The 19,270-nt window shown below is 39.1% G+C and overlaps 1 protein-coding gene across 1 annotated transcript in view; it reads right to left on the reverse strand.

Annotated features, from left to right (window-relative positions):
• Window positions 1-19,270, reverse strand: part of TRPM3 (transient receptor potential cation channel subfamily M member 3) — a 256,280-nt gene that overhangs the window by 93,383 nt on the left and 143,627 nt on the right. Inside the window, exon 7 of the mRNA XM_065661504.1 lies at window positions 6,595-6,769. Within this exon, the coding sequence (XP_065517576.1) occupies window positions 6,595-6,769 (175 nt within the window). The remainder of the gene's footprint in view (window positions 1-6,594; window positions 6,770-19,270) is intronic.

Below are 19,270 nucleotides of genomic sequence, written 5' to 3' on the forward strand. Positions count from 1 at the left end.
ACAGATTCCTAGTTTTACATTTGGAGGTAAAGAGATGGCTCCTTGAGCCTTGTGATGAGAGGTCTAACCTAGAACTCAGGAGATTCTTGGCCACACACTTGGGAACAATATTTTCAGCATGGACTACAATCCTAATATGCGTAAAGCTCCCTAGGTGTAAAACTGCCTACTTTACCAGACTGAAATTCTACGATTATGACTTCCTTCAAAGTCAGCATACTCCCACCGTAACAAAACTGGACAGTGTCAGATGAAGACAGTATTTTTATCATCTTTCTGCTAGGCTTCAGTTCTGAAAATATTTTGCAACGTACCAACCAAATCCTGCTTTGGGGCATGGTTCCCTAAATTCCATTAAATTTTCGATAGAAGCGATGCTTCAGGTAAGTTCCTCTTCCCTAAATGAAATGTCCTGAAACGCCATTGAAATGACAATTTAACCTGTTCTTTTATTTCATTTCCCACATAGTTAAAACCTGTTCTTTCATTCCCTAAATACCTAAGATAAGCCCATTTTCTTACCAGTTCAGAAATCCAACATTTTTTTTCCCCTAGATTATGCATCCCGATTGCTGATGGAATTTACGTATTTACTATCAAAAATCTGGCATCTGAAGTAGAGCTATATAGATTTTAAACACCTACATTCAGTTTCAGAAAAATAATTACTCATAACTGTTATTTGAGTGAGGTTTTTTGTTTATTTGCGGGGAGGTTTTTGGCTTTACTTTTTTAGTTTGGTTCCCTGCCTCCTCCACCCCGCCCCCCCCCCCCCCCCCCCCCCCCCCCGAAAGATGCCAACATTAGTTTTGATGCATCAGATTCTCAGAACTGATCTGTATGGCCTTACCACAGGAAGAAAGGATGAAAGATGTCTTGGATCCATCATGAGAGGCCACTTAAAGACACCAAATTGACAAAGTAAATGAAGTGACATTTTATTTTTGGCCAGGATATGCTGGAAGATTAAACAGCAGAATAGAACTCCTGTCATTGCTATGGCCAATGGAGAAGAGACAGATGACAGCATTTTGGCATCCTCCCTCCTCAAAAATAATTTTTTTTTAAGTAATAGATATAATAGACACTCCCCTCAATATATCACAATCATTCAAGCTCATGGCATAACATCCTGTAGTGAACATCGGACAGGATTTGAAAGATGCGGCTCATAGCCAGCTCCCTAAATTATTTAGTCTTTTTCTCCAGAGATTTTTAGCACTGTAGTTGTACGATACACTAGAGATTTGTAAAGACTGTGCTCTAACCGAATTTCAAAATGCAAGTTCATTATAGATTTTTATAAACTTATTCTTATCAAAATACATTGAAATTTTCTAAATGAAACATTTCATTCAATGAACAGCCTGCAGTCTGTTTCTAACTTTTCATTTATTCTTTTTTTTTTTAATTCTTTTTATTCAGGATAAAGAAAATATATCCATAAAATATAAGTGTGACGTTAAAGCTATTTCCTACCCTCCTTTATGTGAAGCTTAGGGGATTACTGTTTTAATTATGATTTACACATTAGACAATCACACCATACGCAAGAAACAACCAGAGGCTCCACTGATATTTTCTTCCATTGGAATTACAAATAAGACACAGCTGTGCAACTCTGTGGGACTGAGTAAATTTTTCATACTTTCTAACTTCACATATTCTGCATAGAATTTTTGAGAAAAGACAGAAAATAATGTAAATAATCCTTTCCTCCATTCAAACAGGAACGATTTCTGGGCACTTTTATGAGGAATCAGCTTAATTTGAAGCTTTTCACTGGTGGCTGTTCTTTTACACTATTCCCTGACTATGTTTATTAAATGGTTGTCCCTTCGCCGAAAGAGAGATGATTGTATTTCAAAAAAGAAATTATGTTCTTCTATCCAGATTTTGATTTGCAAAGTACTTTGTTACAAGAGAAAAGTAATGATATCAAAATCTACAACGTGAAATGGTATACACCATAGGGGATACAGAAGACCCACATCATACCTACATTATAATTCTTTCTGCTTGAAGTGAAAAATCCCTATGTTTTCCCTATTAGGGGAAAAAAAAAAAAAAAAAAAAAAAAGAGGTTTAAGTAATATACTTCAGTTTTGAAGCCTAAATGCTATGCCACTGTGGATGCAGAGACAGATCAATCCAAAGGTAATCTTTAATGATTCTTACATGAGGATGTTCATTTAAAGCACGCAGAATATTTTATGTTCCCTTGTGAATATTACACAAGAAGTACATTTTTATGGCATTGAATTGAACCCCTTAAGGGTCTCATGCTTGCAGGAGTAGAACTGATGGAGCAGTTAATATGCTATAAACTGAGCTTGGAGACTGCACTCAAATGCTGCAAGTCATCTGTCATTCTATAAGGAAATATTTGTCCAGAAAGTGACATAGTTTTAATCTAGTGTTTGATTTTTCTCATTTTAAATTCAGTTTTTAATTGAAAAAATCTCTGAGGATTAAAACCTGCTAAGCAATCCTATAAATAGTTGCACTTTACTGTTGCTTTATTTTCAGCTTGTGCTTTTATGAAAGACAGTGAAATGAGAAGGCATCTTCTATTATACAGTCAAAAATACTTTGGCTTTATGTGGAGGAGTTATTAACAACTAGGATACTTGCTTAGAGCTTGGTAGGGACTAAATTTGAGCGTTTATGATTCATCTAAAGATCTTACCTCTCAGTATTGTTCAACATATTTTCAACTTTTAAGTAAATGAGAAATTAAGTGCTTCAAAGTCTGGAAAACCTAACCTCTAAATTAGGGCCAATAGTGATGAGCAGCCAAATAATTCTTCCATTTCACTACATGGGGAAGGTTGCATTTAAGACATGTTCTCATTTAGGTTATCCCGTGTACATAGGTAGTTTGTCATTAAGTTGTAAAAAATACTGGAAACTTACTCAGCTTAAAATTCTTAGTAGAATTTTATTTGCTTGTAGTGAAATGTAGCCACCTTGTACATTCTTAAGACTTTTCAGACCAAGGCAATGCGTAGTCCCTATATTAAAGTTATGTCAAACTTAAAAAAAACCACCTATGTTAATTCTGCAGATCTGCTATTGATAGTAGCTGAAACCTCAGCTCAGTGGGAAATGGCATATACGCCTTGCCTTCCCCCTGGAACTTCAATGAGAGAGAAGAGATACTGCGGCCTAAAAACTGTTCTGCCTCCAAAGACATCTTTACTTCAAGGTATGCTTCACAATTCATTCTGACTTGTTCTCAATACATCACATAGTTGCAGGCAGCACCTCCTGCAAGGCAGTGCAGGCAGGCTTACATTTACAATATGTACAAAAAAGACTGCCTTAGGTGAGTGAAATGTCTGCCTTTTCACAAGGAAACCCTATAATCAGGCTCTGTTGCAAGCTTCTTGTTTCTTCTCTTTTCAAGGACACACATATACTAGCATTGCAAAAGGGTACTGCACCTTGAATAATATAAAATATTGTTCATTTTTCTGCTATGTGAAATCTATTAGGAAGGGTAAATAATGAGGAGGGAAGGCAGGCACGTAAAAATTCTGTGAAACCCAATACAAAAGGACCTGTTGGGCAAATACGCAGCTGTTCAACACTTCAGGATCCCTCTGAGAGGACTTGTTGGCACAACGCTTAAGCAGAGAGCTTTATTTTGTCCTCCGTCACCTCCAGATACAGTTCCCCTTCCCCCTGAAACAAACTTTCAAATAAACTTGAAAATTCACAGTAGTGCTTAGTACACATATACACATGTTCTTGTATGTAGAAAATTAATGCATATTCGTCAGCAACGAGTGAAAATTTAAGACACTGAAAAAACAGCAAAATAATACCAGCTTGCAATTGATGAGTCTGTTGCTGCCATGAATGATGTGTTTTTTGACTGATTTATACCAGATATTCAGTGTACAGCAGTTGGAAGATACGCTGGGTCTTGGAGAAGACCCAGATTCGCAGCCAGGAGCCAGAATAAAAATAGGGTTTTGGTTTTGGACTGTAATTACACAGTGGATGACAGAATTAAATTCTGCATGCAATTTAGATGTGCTACATTGATTTGGAGTCTAATAGACACAGTTTTGTATAGCCTACTTAGATTCCATCTAAAAGAACAAGCTAGAAGCGGAACTCAGTTAATGTGCCAATTACTCAGTAGTCTCCTCATATAGCTAAGCACTATTAAAAAGTAACTTACAGAAGGAGAAAAGTACCCAATTTGTATCTGAAGTCTAAAGCATTTGGGTAAAACATTTTTATGAGCATAAATAATATTGGTGTTTTACTAGTGGTATTCTTAAAAATATTACTGCATTTTAAACTGCTGTTTTCTGAAGCAGGGCAAACACACAGAATTCCCACTAGGTAGCTTTTCAAATTTCAGAGTTAATGCATTCTAGTTAGTGCAAGGTAAACAGGAAAAAATAGTTATGCTATTTGACAGGATTGCAGGCACCACCTGGAATGGCACCACCACAGAAAGAAGACCCATAATAAGCGAGAACAATAGCTTTCACAAAGCCAGACTTTGGTGTCTCAGGTAAGAAATTACTTGCTTGTTCTGGCTCTACTGATTCTATCACTTGCTTTTCTTACAGGCAGGAGTTTGTGGTGATGAAAAGAATCACAGAATATTAGAATGGTTTGTGTTGTAAGAGACCTTTAAAGATTATCTAGTCCAACTTGTTGCTGTGGGCCGGGGCGCCTTCCACTAGACCAGGTTGCTCAAAGCCCCATCCAACTCGACCTTACAGGGATAGGGCAGCCACAACTTCTGTGGCAACCTGTTCTAGTGTCTCATGACCATCACAGTAAAGAATTTCTTCCTAATATTTAACCTAAATCTCCCCTCTTTCATCTTAAAGCCATTTCTCCTTGTCCTGTTCCTACAGACCCTTGTAAAAAGTCTCTTTCCATCTTATAAATCCCCTTTATATATTGAAATAAGCTGCATTCATTCTCTCCTTGCTATGTTCGTTTCATGATAACATGAGAATACAGACAAAGTGGACAGAAACTGTATAGGTACATAGCAAGGAAAGGGATAAAATGTGTTTGAGTAAGGTTATGTTAAATGTGTTAACAGTGAGGTCACGGAAAACAGAGAAGCAGCTTCTCAACACTTCAGATGAAACCTGGCACATTCAGATCTATCCCACATTCAGCATTGATTATGTATAAACCTGAATATAAACCAGATCTAAATATTTGTGGAAAACTATCTTATTCTCAGTAGGAGTTTTAGGCTGAATACTGAGTAAGCGCATGATTACATTTATTTAAAAAAAAACAAACCCACCACATAATAGCAGTTGGTCTAGAGCCCAGTGTTTACGGATTTAGTTTTCATTATTTGCATAACCCTGTTTGTAGGTGTGAATACATATGTTCACATATTCTAACAGAAAAAAAAAATAAATCTGTCCCTTCCTGGTAAAGCCTGATCAGAAGATTACTGCAGCTACGCAGGCAAAAAGCATAAAATAGTGCTTAGTTACAAGAATCTAAGAAGGTTTGTGTTCCAATTTCAAATTATTAAATCCTTCTTTATTGTTTATTTCCTACTCTGAGCAGCAGACTTGGTTTTACTTTGGGGGCTTCTGGGAACAAGGGTCATAATCACTGCAGAACACCTGCAAACCCTTCAAGGGTGCCTGTTGCTGCCAGGTAAGGATAAGGCAAAGGCAGCCACAATGGTATGGGCCAAGAAAGCTCCAGTATTTTCCAATGACCATCCTGAGCAGCCTGCACGTGAGAAGGAGCAACCCCATGTACCAGTACATGCTGAGGGCCTCCCAGCAAGAAAGGTGTTTGGCTGAAAAGGACCTGGGGTTCTGGTGGACCTCAAGTTGAACATGAGCCAGCAGTATGCTACTGCAATCACAAAGGCTAATGGTATCCTGGGGCAGGTGACCCTGTCTCTTCAGCACTGGTGCGTACGCACCTGGAGCGTTGTGTCCAGTTCTGGGTTTCGCAGTATGAGAGGCATGGACATACTGGAGAGCATCCAACAATGGGTCACAGAGATGATGAAAGGACTGGATTGCCTCACATGTGAGAATAGGCTGAGGGAGCTGGGACTGTTCAGATCAGAGCAGAGAAGGCTCAGAGGAGATCTCATCAATGTGTATAAATACCCAAAGGGAGGATGTAAAGAAGATGGAGCCAGACTTTTTTCAGAGGTGCCAGTGGCAGGACCAGAGGCAATGGGCACAAGCTGAAACACAGGATGATTCCTCTGAGCATCAAGAAATATTTTTTTTTACTGTGTGGCTAACTGAGCATTAGCACAGGCTGTCCAGAGATGTTGTGGAGTCTCCATCCTTGGAGATAAGTAAAAGCCATTTGGACACGGTCTTGGGCAACTGACTCTAGGTGGCTATGCTTGAGAAGGCGTGTTTGACCAGCTGCCAATAGCACTGCTTCAGCTCCCCCTTTTTTTATCTGGATACCTTTAATATTTCACCTGCTTTGATAATGGAAACAGCCACGTAAAGAAGTCATTGCTTTTGCACTATATTGCTAATAATTTCCTGGGCCCTATCTTACCATCAAGTTGAACCTGTAGATGAAGAAACAGAACACCATGAAGTGACTTACCCTCCTTCTTCAGAGTATTTGTGACCAAAGGCAAGGATGTCAGATGCCCGGCCGCTGCCATCGCATACCACAACAGGAACAGGAGGAGTGTCTCTCAGGTACTCCAGAACAATGGAGATAACATTGGGACCTCCTTCCACAATAAGGGCAACCACTGGAACCCCTTGACCAATTCCTGGAATAAAAGAAAGAACGAACGAAACAAGCAAACAAACAAACAAACAAAACCAAACCCAAAAAGAGAAGGAACAAAAAAATGCAAAGCCAGCAAACAAAACATAACAGAACATAGAAAAAAAAGATCACACTGAAGTTACTGCATTGCGACAGTAAAGTATTACGTTAGAGAAAATGACATTCAGAAAATCATAGATTTTAAAGACAGAAGGGACTGTATAGCTACTTTGTCAGTTCCACTGCACAAACCAGGATTTTCTAGAACTGTTTGAAATATAATAGTTAAGGTTGAAATAAACCATGTTTATTTTTTTTTCTTTCAATACTGAATCTTGGTTTGAAAGCACAGAGAAGCTACAAGTCTTCCTAACATGCTCAGTCATGATTTTGTAGCTTGCTTGTAATCTAGATTTTGGCACAGTGTCAGTCTGCAACCATTGGGTCTTCCAGAAGCATTGCTTGCTATTTTAAAATCCTATGATATTTTTGTTACCTAATTAAGATGCATTTGATGGTTGCAGCTGGATAGCACTTTCACCTTCTGTTTGGTAAGCTAAGCATATTCTGCTACAAGTCAATACAATGCTTGTTTTCCAGTTCTAGTTGGTCTTACAATTTTTCTCTGAATTCTCTCTAAATTTGGCAGCATATTCCTTGATTTGCAGATCTCCAGAGAGAGCTGAACTAGTGCTTGAACTGGAGGAGAGACATCTTCATTTCAACACTTGTAGCATAATTAGACGGGAGCCCACCGCAAAAGTTGCAGCACAGACTTTGCCAGAAAAATCTTCTGGATTTAGAGAAAGCCAATCTGACACCAGGCTGGTGTTAACATGACTGGTTGTCACTTCTTGACCAATTGAGACTGGGGACATTCAAAAGGATTCACACAGTAGAACTAGTTGAGTTTAATTACTGCAAAAAAATTAAGTGAACTATTCCTTAGAAAGTTAAAAACCCCACCAGTCCTTATATGAAACAGCAAAATATTGTAAGCACATTTGGAACCACTTTACAAGCAAACACTGTGTTTCCTGGAGAGACTTCCAGCATGGTTTGTTATGGCTGCATCTACTGTCAGTTTGTGGCTCTTTTATTATATAACTTAAGGAAAGTGCATGGTGTTTATTTAAGTTAATAAAAAATAATATTATGGTAATAAATATTAATAAATACTTATGTAAATAAATATTAACTATAAGCAGAATTATAAAATCTGGGCTAATGAAAGAGAGTAATAAGGGTAGAACATAACAGGGTGATTAACAGAATGATTTGCACAATGCTCACTGCACTGGTCAATTTTTTAATTGGTAATAAAGACTTCTCTGAATTGCTGCTTTACCTAAGCAGTAAGTTCTTCTGGTGGTTAAGTTCTTTTCAAAAGTCTTACTGAAAAAGCAGTTTTGGGGAACAGAGTTAAATAAGAAAGAAAAATTTGAAACTTTGTTTGAGAAGAGTGAATTATAAGTCCCACATGCACTTCCATTAACTTTAAGTCATTTAAGCTAAGGATAAATTTTGTTTGGAAAATTTGTTTACCCACATTCATTTTACACATGCTTAAAACTGCATTCCTTAAGAGTGCACTCTAAATATTAGCAATAAACTCCTATTTTTTTTCCCCTGAGAATCCTATAGTACAATTTTTTTACCATGTTAATACATGAAATGTGATACATCTGGTTGCAGTTGAGCATGCAGCACAGAACTTCATGTCACAAGGCTGCCCAGGTTTTCCTTTCCTACCAAGTGACAAAAGAAATGTTGTTTATAGTTATGCCTGTCCAAAAACTCCTTTTTTTTTTTTTTTTTTTTTTTTTTTGTGAGACTATTGCTATTGGAAGATGAATAAAAAAGAAATTCTTGGTGTGGAATATTTTTCTTTATGATACTTCCCAACATAATCACATGGTGGCTGATGAGAGACTCTCTTCAGTTAAAATTTTAATACAGAATTGGAAGGAGTTATTTTACCATTTAATTATTACTGGTCTGGCTACTCTAATGTTACCAAGTTCTTTCAACTTTCTATGAGTACTTGTTTTTTTGGTAGATTTTCTTTATACCACACTGTATAACAAATACTTACACCAATTTTAGTTCTGCTGTTAGTTTTTTTAATATACGGGTTCCTTGCTCAAAAGACTGAACACAGGGAAGTTCTAACAAGAACTCTGACTGGGAGGCCCAAAACTAGCTGAAACCTTTAATTAGCATTCCTCTTTGGCCGTGTAGTATTTTCTTCTGGAAACTGACTACTTTCTTTCATTATGGACCAAAAAAACCCCTTCAGTGCTGTGTTTAAAAGCCTGATCCCAACGTTTACCAAGGGTGGTAATTTGTAAAGTATTTTCTATAATGCCAGATATGAAATTGTTAGCAAAGCTGAATATAAGTGCACAGTTTTGAATGTATATAATTAACTAATGGGTAGAGTTGTTGTGTGGAACAGTACCACTAATAAAGTGCCTTGAAAAACTTAGTCTGAACCTATCATTATTATTAATGACTTTGAAACAAGAAGTAAAACTGGTAGTCTTCTAATAAGATAATATTAAGAAATATTCTAGGCAATGAGTCAAATAGGGCCTGGATGACAATAAGGATTAATAGAGAAAGTTCATAGTGCAAGATGCAAAGTAACTTACTTGATGATTAATGAATTCTGCTGTAAACTGGGAACCCATTAGGAAGAAATACTAGAAAAGAGAAAGGTATCATCCAGCTGATCACAGGAGAACTGAGTCTTTGGTACAGCAAGACCACAAAGAAAGCACATATGATCCTTCCAGGATCACACAGCAAAGCATTTTCAGTAGGAAATATGGGCACATCAGTGCCAATGTGCAAGCCACTCATGAAATTCCATGCAAAATACTGTCTGTAATTATGCTCACCCATGTTCAAAAAGAACAAACTGGAACAAATGGAGGAAAAAGCCAGAAGGAGCATATGGAAAATCAAGACCCCATCCTAAAAGACAAAATTAGATGAGTTTGGCTCATCTTCCTTAGCAAATTGAAGGGTGAGAGATAATATGTCTGAATATCCCCATGACATACAGCACATTGGCCATTTATAGTTTCACATGAGTTCAGAAGATTTCTGGCTATCAGAGGCATGAATTCTTCACATCCTTATATGACTAAAAGGGAAAAACTTGCTGACTTTGGAGCGATGCTCAAAAACCATTACAGATGCAGTCACCTTATGTATCTCAAACCGTTCCTAAAGCAGGTTCCTTCAGTGTACTGGAAATTTGTTCAGTCCTGATGTATTCTGCTAGATATTGAGCAGCTATGTAATTCTAAAAGTACAAATAATGATGGTTAGTCAACAGTTGTATGGCATATAGCAGTTCTCTGCAAGCATTTCAGTTGTTTTTCACTGTGGTTAATCAGATGGCATTTTTATTTTCCCCTGATCCTGCAGGAACACATCCAGCATGAAAACAACCTCTAATTTAAGGCTAGTAAAACAACTTCAATGAGGCTAAAAAAGCTCAACTCATGTAAACCTTAATTTATCATATATGAATAAGTTTTGGATTGAAATGTAACTCTTTCAATTATTCTTGTAGATGTCTTTCTGAAACAAAATATTTAAAAAACAAAGTTGATTACTGCTTCTCATTTTCTTTTGGAAGTGCTCCATGAGTTTCAGCAAACAGATTTAATTTTTTTTCTTTGTAATTTTCACTGTTCCCCATAAATAATTTTTGTTTAAGAAAACATACTGTTTTTATTAGCGAGGAGGAAATATTAGGAAGTACATTTCTAGAAGTGCCTCCCACTGTAACTGAAGATCACGTTCATGACAATTTGAGGAACCTGAACATACATAAGTCTATGGGACCTGATGAGATCCACCCCAGAGTCCTGAGGGAATTGGCTAATGTAGCTGCCAAGCCATTCTCCATGATACTTCAGTTATGGTGGCCAGACGAGGCCTCTGGTGACTGGAAAAAGGGCAACATTACACCCATCTTTAAAAAGGGTAGAAAGGAGGATGCTGGGAACTACCAAACTGTCATCTCTGTGCCTGGGAAGATCACTGAACAGAGCCTTCTAGGATCCATGGTAGGGCACATGGAAGACAGGGGGGTGATTTGAGACAGTCAGCACAGCTGCACCAAGGCCATGTCCTGCCTGACCAACCTAGAGGCCTTCTATGATGGAGTTACAGCATCAGTGGACAAAAGAAAGGCTGTGGATGTTGTCTATCTGGACTTGTGTAAAGCCTTTGACACAGTCCCCCACAACACCCTTCTCTCTAAACTGGAAAGAGATGGATTTAATAAGTGGACTGTTCGGTGGATGAGGAATTGGTTGGATGGCCACATCCAGAGGGTAATGGTTAATGGTTCAATGTCTGGATAGACACAAGTGACAAGTGGCATCCCTCAGAAGTCCACAGTGAGACCAGTGCTCTTTCATATTTTGACCAATGACATAGACAAAGGGATTGAGTGCACCATCAGCAAGTTTGCAGGCGACATGAAGGTGAGTGGTGCAGTTGACATGCCCAAGGGACAGGAAGCTATCCAACAGGACTTGGGCAGGCTCAAGACGTGGGCCCATGTGAACCTCATGAGGGTCGACGAGGTCAAGTGCAGGGTCCTGCACCTTGGCTGGGGCAACCCCCCAGTATCAATGCCAGCTGGGGAATGAAGGGATTGAGAGTACCCCAGAGGAGAAGGACTTGGGGGTGCTGGTGGATTGGACATGAGCTGGCAGTGTGTGCTCACAGCCCAGAAGGGAAATCATATTTTGGGCTGCATCCAAAGGAGTGTGGCCAGCAGGTCAAAGTAGGTGACTCTGCCCATCTAGTTTGCTCCAGTAAGACCCCATATGGAGTTCTCAGTACAAGACAGATATGGACCTGCTCGACAGGGTCCAGAGAAGGGCCACAGAAATTATCAGAAGGATGAAGTGCCCCTTCTATGAGGAAAAACTGAGAGAGTTGGGGTTGCTCAGCCTGGATAAAAGAAGGCTACAGGGAGACCTTATTGCAGCCTTTCAGCTCTTAAAAAAGGATTACAGGAAAGATGGGGAGAATTTTTTTTCTCAGTGCCTGTTGTGACAGAATGAGAAGTGATGGTTTTAAACTAAAAGACGGGAGATTCAGTCTGCACATGAGGAAAAATTTCTTTACAATGGGGGTGATAAAGTACTAGAACAGGTTGCCCAGAGAGGTGGTAGATGTTCATCACTGGAGACATTCAAGGCCAGGCTGGAGGTAATTCTGGACAACCTGGTCTAGTGGAGGATGTCCCTGCTCTTTGCAGGGCATTGGACTAGATGACCTCAGAGGGTCCCTTCCAACCCAAACCATTTTATGATTCTGTAGAAAAACTTCAGTGATTAGGAAGACACTAGCTGATGGACTTCTTTAACTGGTAATCAATGTACTTTTTCCTTTTAGATCTCTTAGAAATGCAAGAGTCATGAATTCTTCGCAACAGCACTGTTTCAGCTTGTGCATGCACAGTGTACAGTAGTCTGCAAAAATTGGACTAGAAGTGTCTGATTTACCCACAGGGAGCCTCTTGTTTCAGCAACTTCATTCAGAAGGAGAATGTCAGGCTAGGAGGTGAGATGCTAAATTGAAAGGTAATACATTCCTTGCAAAGTTAAGGACATCATCATTATAACAACAGTTTCTTGCTTGAGTTGAGACTGTCAGAAAAGAAACAATGTCGAGATTGCCGTGGTTTAAAAACTAGTCAGCCACTCAGTCTTGCTCACTCAGCCCGTCCCCCTTCTTCCCTCCCCCCAGCTCCAGAAGAGATGGGTGGGAGAATCGAAAGAATGTAACTCCCATGGGTCGAGATAAGAACAGTGTAGTAACTAAGGTACAACACAGACCACTACTGCTACCACCAATAATAATAATGATAAGGAAATAACAAGGGAAGAGAATACAATACCACCAGCCAACCGAGCCCGACCAAGCAGTGAGTGCCCTTCCAGGTAACTCCCAGTCACATCCCAGGCATGACGTGCTGTGGTATGGAATACCTCTTTGGCTAGTTTGGGTCAGGTGTCCTGTCTCTTCTTCCTCCCAGCTTCCCCTCCTCCCTGGCAGAGCATGAGACTCACAAAGTCCTTGGTCAGACTAAACATTTGAGCAGTAACTAAAAACATCGTTGTGTTATCAGTGCTGTTCCCAGGCTGAAAGTCAAAGCCACAGCGCTGCACCAGCTACTAAGGAGAAAAATGACTGCTACTGCTGAACCCAGGACAGAGATAAAACCATGCTGATGCAAAACTGGACTGCAGTACTGGGGTTGCTTTCTCATAGCACACATCCAGAAGATGTCAACTTTGTGCCAAGCTTTAAAAGGTTTCAAGATGGTAAAGGTCTTATATCAAAATCAAAGATCTTCCTACTCATAATGGTCTCAGAATTTTTTTCTGTGTTATTGAAAACAGTTTGTAAGCCAGAGATAATTTTTTTCCTTGGATTTTCAAAGGAAATATTCAGCTTGTATTCAAGAGCAGGTATGTATGAAACATTTCACTCAAATTTTCACATGACTTTCTCATTTAATAACATCTCCATCTCACATACTGAGATCTTAGCATTTCCAATACATGAAAAAATAAAAGCCAGGTAGTATCTTATGACATAACTAATAGGATACAGACAAAGCAGCATTTTTATTTTCATTTCATATCACGGTTCATCCAAAAAGAAGGTGAACAGGACCAAAGACCTCGGAGTTAAAATCACTTCTCTGAGTCTCATCATTATCTTAATTTCTAAAAAATTAACTTCTATTTGTAGCATTTCAATAAGCACGGATCTTTGCAGGGTAAGACTAGATTTTAAGTGTTTCACATTGTCAGCTACTATGGATATTGCTGGTGCAATATTGTAAATTAGACTGCAATATTGCAGAAAAAAATTACACAGTCAACCTAGAGCTTCATTACTGTGTTATTGCCTTTGTGGCCAGCAACAGAGCCAGTGAGAGACTTTCTGGCAATTGCGATTTCAGGACAGTACATACATACCAGAATATTTGTCCCGATGAGCACCAGTGGCAACTTGTAGGCCTTCAAGTTAATAAATAATCCTATTTCCCCACAGATACAGGGGTAGTGCACAAATATGTAAGCCAAAACAGCAAACTAGAAGAAATGAATTTGGGAATGGAAGCAAAAAAACCAAACCTGCATAATGTCTTTGCTCTGTGAAAAGGGATTTTAAAAAATCTACCATGTTTTGCAGAAGCCCTACTTTGCTTTCCCAGTTCTTGGAAAAACATGAATATTTTATATTGTGAGTATATTTATAAATAATCTACAACTGTCTTATAAATTATTAGTAATTCTTTTCATGGAGAGCTAAACATGAGTAACCCACTTTTTTATAGACCAGTAAGTGAATAAAATGCCTCATTTACTACAGGATGCATTTACTACTCATGGTTTTAGTGTGCTTACAGGAGTAACTGGGACATACGGGTATGTTGCATACTATTTCTAAGTTCACGCCTGAGATCAGCACAAATAAAACTAAAAGGCTCTAGTTCACTGTCCTTGGCAGAAATGTCTCTAATTTCTGCATCTTAACACTGGGTGACAGTAGGTGTATCTAAGCTGGTATCTCACTGGCCACCTCTTCTCCTTCATCAGGACAGACAAGTGGGTTCCCCTACGTTCATTTTCTACCTGGAAATTCTGGCTGCAGAATTTGTTTATTATGTGGATTTGTTTGGGATGCTGGGCCCGTGGCTGTCCCAGTGGAGCAGGTACTGCATTGCGGTGGGTACAGAAGCAGTGTACAGCTGGAAATCTGTCACATTTCCCACACAGCATGCAGCTGTACGAGTTCTCCAGAAGCAGGATGCAACAGAAGAATTCAAGGCTTATGGTGGATGTAAGACAGAGTTACCACAGCCAAACGCAGTGAGCCCAAGCTGTGCCAAAGGGTGGGGAGAGTAAGCTTCCATGAACCTATGCACAATGCATGTGCAGTCAGCCTAACCTTCTGCTCATCTGTGCAGTGTGGAAACAGAATTCTCACCCTTCCTAAAAATCGTGAGACTATCGCAGATGTGTACAGGGATACATAAGGCAACAATGAGCTGGAATGACTCATCAGTTCATCATGAAATCAAGTATATTTGCATGATCAAGGGCCCTCTACAGTTTTGCACAGCACCACCCTACAGGTCAACAGGTTACTAAACATTCTTCATGCTAGATGTACTGCAGACAGTGGGGTACACAAATTAGCAGGTTTCTCCACTAGTTATTACATCATAGGCTGTCTCATGCTTAACTGAGATAATGAGATAATGGACTCCTAGTTGTAGAAAGTTTCTATGACAGGCTTTAGATTTGCTTTAGGCCTCTGACTCGCATTATGTCCTACAAAAGGTTTACCATTTGTGAGCAACAGCTATCTCTATACAGGAAAAATTCTCTTAGAACAATGGCTTTTGTAAGGGGTAAAGTCTAGGCTCTTTTAGGAGCCAACCAATAGAGTAATAAAATTGAAGTCCAAAAATAGAAATTGACAACTATATACATCTTAGTGTGCCTGCAAGTGTTTGCAGCTGCGCAGTATATAGACCACTTTGCACAGGTTGTTGAGCATAAATGCCCCGTAGGTTTCCTGAAACTCAAATCTTTATATCCTTTCATGTGCAGAAGTAGAATTAATTTGCATGCAAAGTCAGGAAATTTTAAGCTTTTCCTGTCACATGCGATTTTACATAGTGAGGACCTTTGTTTCTTCCAGATTTTTCTGCCTTCCTAGTCTGTTTGTTTGTTTGTTTTTGTTTGGTTTAAATGCTGTTCCAGCTGATGGAAAATGATGTTCCATTACACGGAAGTTTTCCCAAAGATATTAGGAAATTATTCTCTCTGACCTTTGCTTTTCTAACTAGGTGCTGCTTAGTCTGGATCATAGCTTCCTTTGCATATATGACTTCAGGAACTTTGTGCTACCCATGCCTCTGGAGTTAAAAACTCCCTGAGTTTCAAGGTTGCTTTGCTAGCCCTGTGCTGGTGCCTTTCTCCTCAATGACAAACTGCTGCTCTTGCTAGCCAGCAAGTACTTCTGTTGCTCTGAGGTATAACACAATCCCACTTTTAGTTGCAGCCTAGTCTATCACTTAAGGGCCCAGTTCTTGGTGGATATCTGGTTTAAGCGTTAGTCACTGTAACAATAAATGTAAAGGCAAGTGGCCAGCATTGTAAAGCAAAATGGAATATGTTTTCTTTTCGAATACTGAAGGTAATCATCCTTCCCCTTACAGACGTGATAGTCCTCATACACTTTCACGCAGAACTGTATGATATGATAATCAAAACTAGAAACTTCAAAATACAAGTTTTTAGCAACTTGGCCCTGAAACTTGTTTTCAGAGGTTTATTTAATCTTAACACAAATGAATTCTGAACACATTTACTACAACTCTATTACCAATAGGTATCTTGATCCTCACTTTAATTCGGTAAATCCTAACCACCTTAGTTTGATTCTCATTGATTGTTACAAATATCTGTGATGTGTAACAACTGAAAAAAAACTGAGCAGCATTAGAATCCCATATTTATGAAAAATAAATAAAAAATTCAAGAAATTATGAATTCATACATGCAACTCTACTAACTAGGATTAGAAACACTAATGCCACCCTGCACACGTGAGCTTTTAATCCTTAAGCAGGTGCCAGTATAGCAAGTCCTTAATTGCATCTAGCAGATTATGTGTTTCTCACGTACAGGCTACTTACTCAACAGATGAGGATACAATTCATGATTGTTTATCAGGAGCATTCAGTAGAAAATCCCACTTAACTCCCAGTGGAAGACAAAGTGTTGTGAAGCTCAACAAGAATGTGCATGTGCTCACGATCTTTTTGACAGTTTTGAACTACATTTTGCTAAAATCTGATCTTGATTTTAACTGAAATATGTCAGATAAACTACAATTTTTCAGTGGAAATCAACTAATGGGCATTAATTAATCACTCATATTTGAAACAAGGCAAATAGTATATCTTTCTGATTTTTTTTTTGCAGAATATGAGGCTTATGCGTCTGGAAAAACAAGCTGGAAGTTGGGAATTAAAAAACCCAAAGAAAGCCCTTAGCTCAAGAAGTCTTGTCTTAAAAGCCCGACTTCCAGGTCATTGCTATATTTCATAGGCCTAGCAGAATATGCAACAGCATGTTGCATCAGCACAGGCTGAAAGAAACACACCACATAAACCCTGTGGCTTTCGGAAACATTTTGTGTAGCACTTGGATATCCTAGTATTTACACAGAATGAATAAACAATGAAATATGCTCTGGAATTTTAATAAGCGAAAATCCCCCCAGCATGAACTTAAAAGTTCGAGGAATGTAATTTTTAATTTCTGAACTAATATTTGCCTTACTGTAATACAGAGTCAACAGATACTGTTTTTTGGTTGTTAATAGAGTGTGTCTAACCACAGGGTAAGTGCTGCTCAAACAGATATAAAACGGTTTTGGATGCACAGCAGTCTTTAAAAAGTTTGCCCAGTATCACCTCTGGACATCTATGGGGTACTGCCTAATGTCCCAGCTGCCTCAGAGGGGCTAAGTAATAACAGAGAACATCCTGACACAATACAGATCCTTCCTGTTAGGTTACACTGAAATAACATTACAGACTGTTGTGTGGTGTGTGGTGATTTTTTTTTCTGTTGTTTGTTTCTTGTTTTTTTGTTGGTTTGTTTTTTTTTTTTTTCTCCAGGCTATTATTTCTATTATTTTCAGCCTTCAGGCCCTTTTGGAAACACCTCCTGATGTGTATGAAACAATTTTGGCTAAAATATCAATACCAACATCAAAGAGATTTGATCAACTGCATGTACCAGGTTGGATGAAGCCTTGTGTGGGATGGTTTAGTGTGAGGTGTCCCTGCCCATGGCAGGGGGGTTGGAACTAGATGATCTTGAGGTCCTTTCCAACCCTAACTATTCTATGATTCTACCACGGATCTATAGCAAATCACAGCTCTAGTAAATTACCACCAGAACAATTACACTAGTAACTACTAAGTGAACATGACTGGAAAAAGGGGAATGCAGCTTGCCTTCACAGGATGATGGAGATGCCATAACCAGCTCAAACTTACTTTCACATAGCTGCACTTCTGACAGTCAGCTCTCCCTTTTCTTCACCCCTTATCTCCATTTTTTTCTCCAGACAGAACAGTTGCTACTATTCCAGATTTGACAAAGATGAGACAGATATTTACTTTAATCACTGAAAGGACTGTTCAATAATAAGAGCAGAGAAAATGATGGAATTTTATTTTTTTTTAAGAAGGAGCCTGAACTCATTCTACCTTTTTCTGAACAACAGTTTTCTATTTTCATAAATTAAGTAGAATTTCCATTTGTTTGGAGGCTTCATTACATGCCCCATATTTAGAGAAACCAGTGATCTGGTAAGTCAGTGCAACAGCTTCTAAGAATATTTGCTTTTTCTCAAATTTAAAGGATTGTGTGTGACAGAATGAAACAGCTCACGACCATGGAACTTATTTTTGGGTTTCAATTTACTATTTTACTTGTTGTCTACCATAGACTCATTGAATTTCACCTGCTATAATTTCCTTTCTCCTTTTCATGTTTCCCAACCCCATTAAAAAATTTACTATTATGAATTTTATTTTGTCCAGTTTTATGAAAAGCTACAGGTTGGGCAAAGAAGAGATTCAGAGTGCCCCTGCAGAGAAGGACTTGGGGGTGCTGGTCGATGAGAAAATGAACATGAGCCAGCAGTGTGCGCTCGCAACCCAGAAAGCCAACCATATCCTGGGCTGCATCAAAAGGAGCGTGACCAGCAGGTCGAAGGAGGTGATCCTGCCCCTCTACTCTGCTCTTGTGAGACCTCACCTGGAGTATTGTGTGCAGTTCTGGTGTCCTCAACATAAAAAGGACATGGAACTGCTGGAACAAGTCCAGAGGAGGGCCACGAGGATGATCAGGGGACTGGAGCACCTCCCGTATGAAGACAGGCTGAGAAAGTTGGGGCTGTTCAGCCTGGAGAAGAGAAGGCTGCGTGGAGACCTCATAGCAGCCTTCCAGTACCTGAAGGGGGCCTATAGGGATGCTGAGGAGGGACTCTTTGTCAGGGACTGTAGTGACAGGACAAGGGGTAATGGGTTAAAACTTAAACAGGGGAAATTTAGATTGGATATAAGGAGGAAATTCTTTTGTGTTAGAATGGTGAGACACTGGAATCGGTTGCCCAGGGAGGTTGTGAGTGCTCCATCACTGGCGGTGTTCAAGGCCAGGTTGGATGAAGCCTTGTGTTGGATGGTTTAGTGAGAGGTGTCCCTGTCCATGGCAGGGGGGTTGGAACTAGATGATCTTGAGGTCCTTTCCAACCCTAACCATTCTATGATTCTATGATTCTATATTTGGCATATTTTTCAACATATTTGACACTATATAATCTCAGAAAATGATCCTTTTCTCACCTGTTCTAGAAAACT

The sequence above is a fragment of the Lathamus discolor genome, chromosome Z (assembly GCF_037157495.1).
Source record: "Lathamus discolor isolate bLatDis1 chromosome Z, bLatDis1.hap1, whole genome shotgun sequence".
In the NCBI taxonomy this organism is placed as follows: Eukaryota; Metazoa; Chordata; class Aves; order Psittaciformes; family Psittacidae; genus Lathamus; species Lathamus discolor.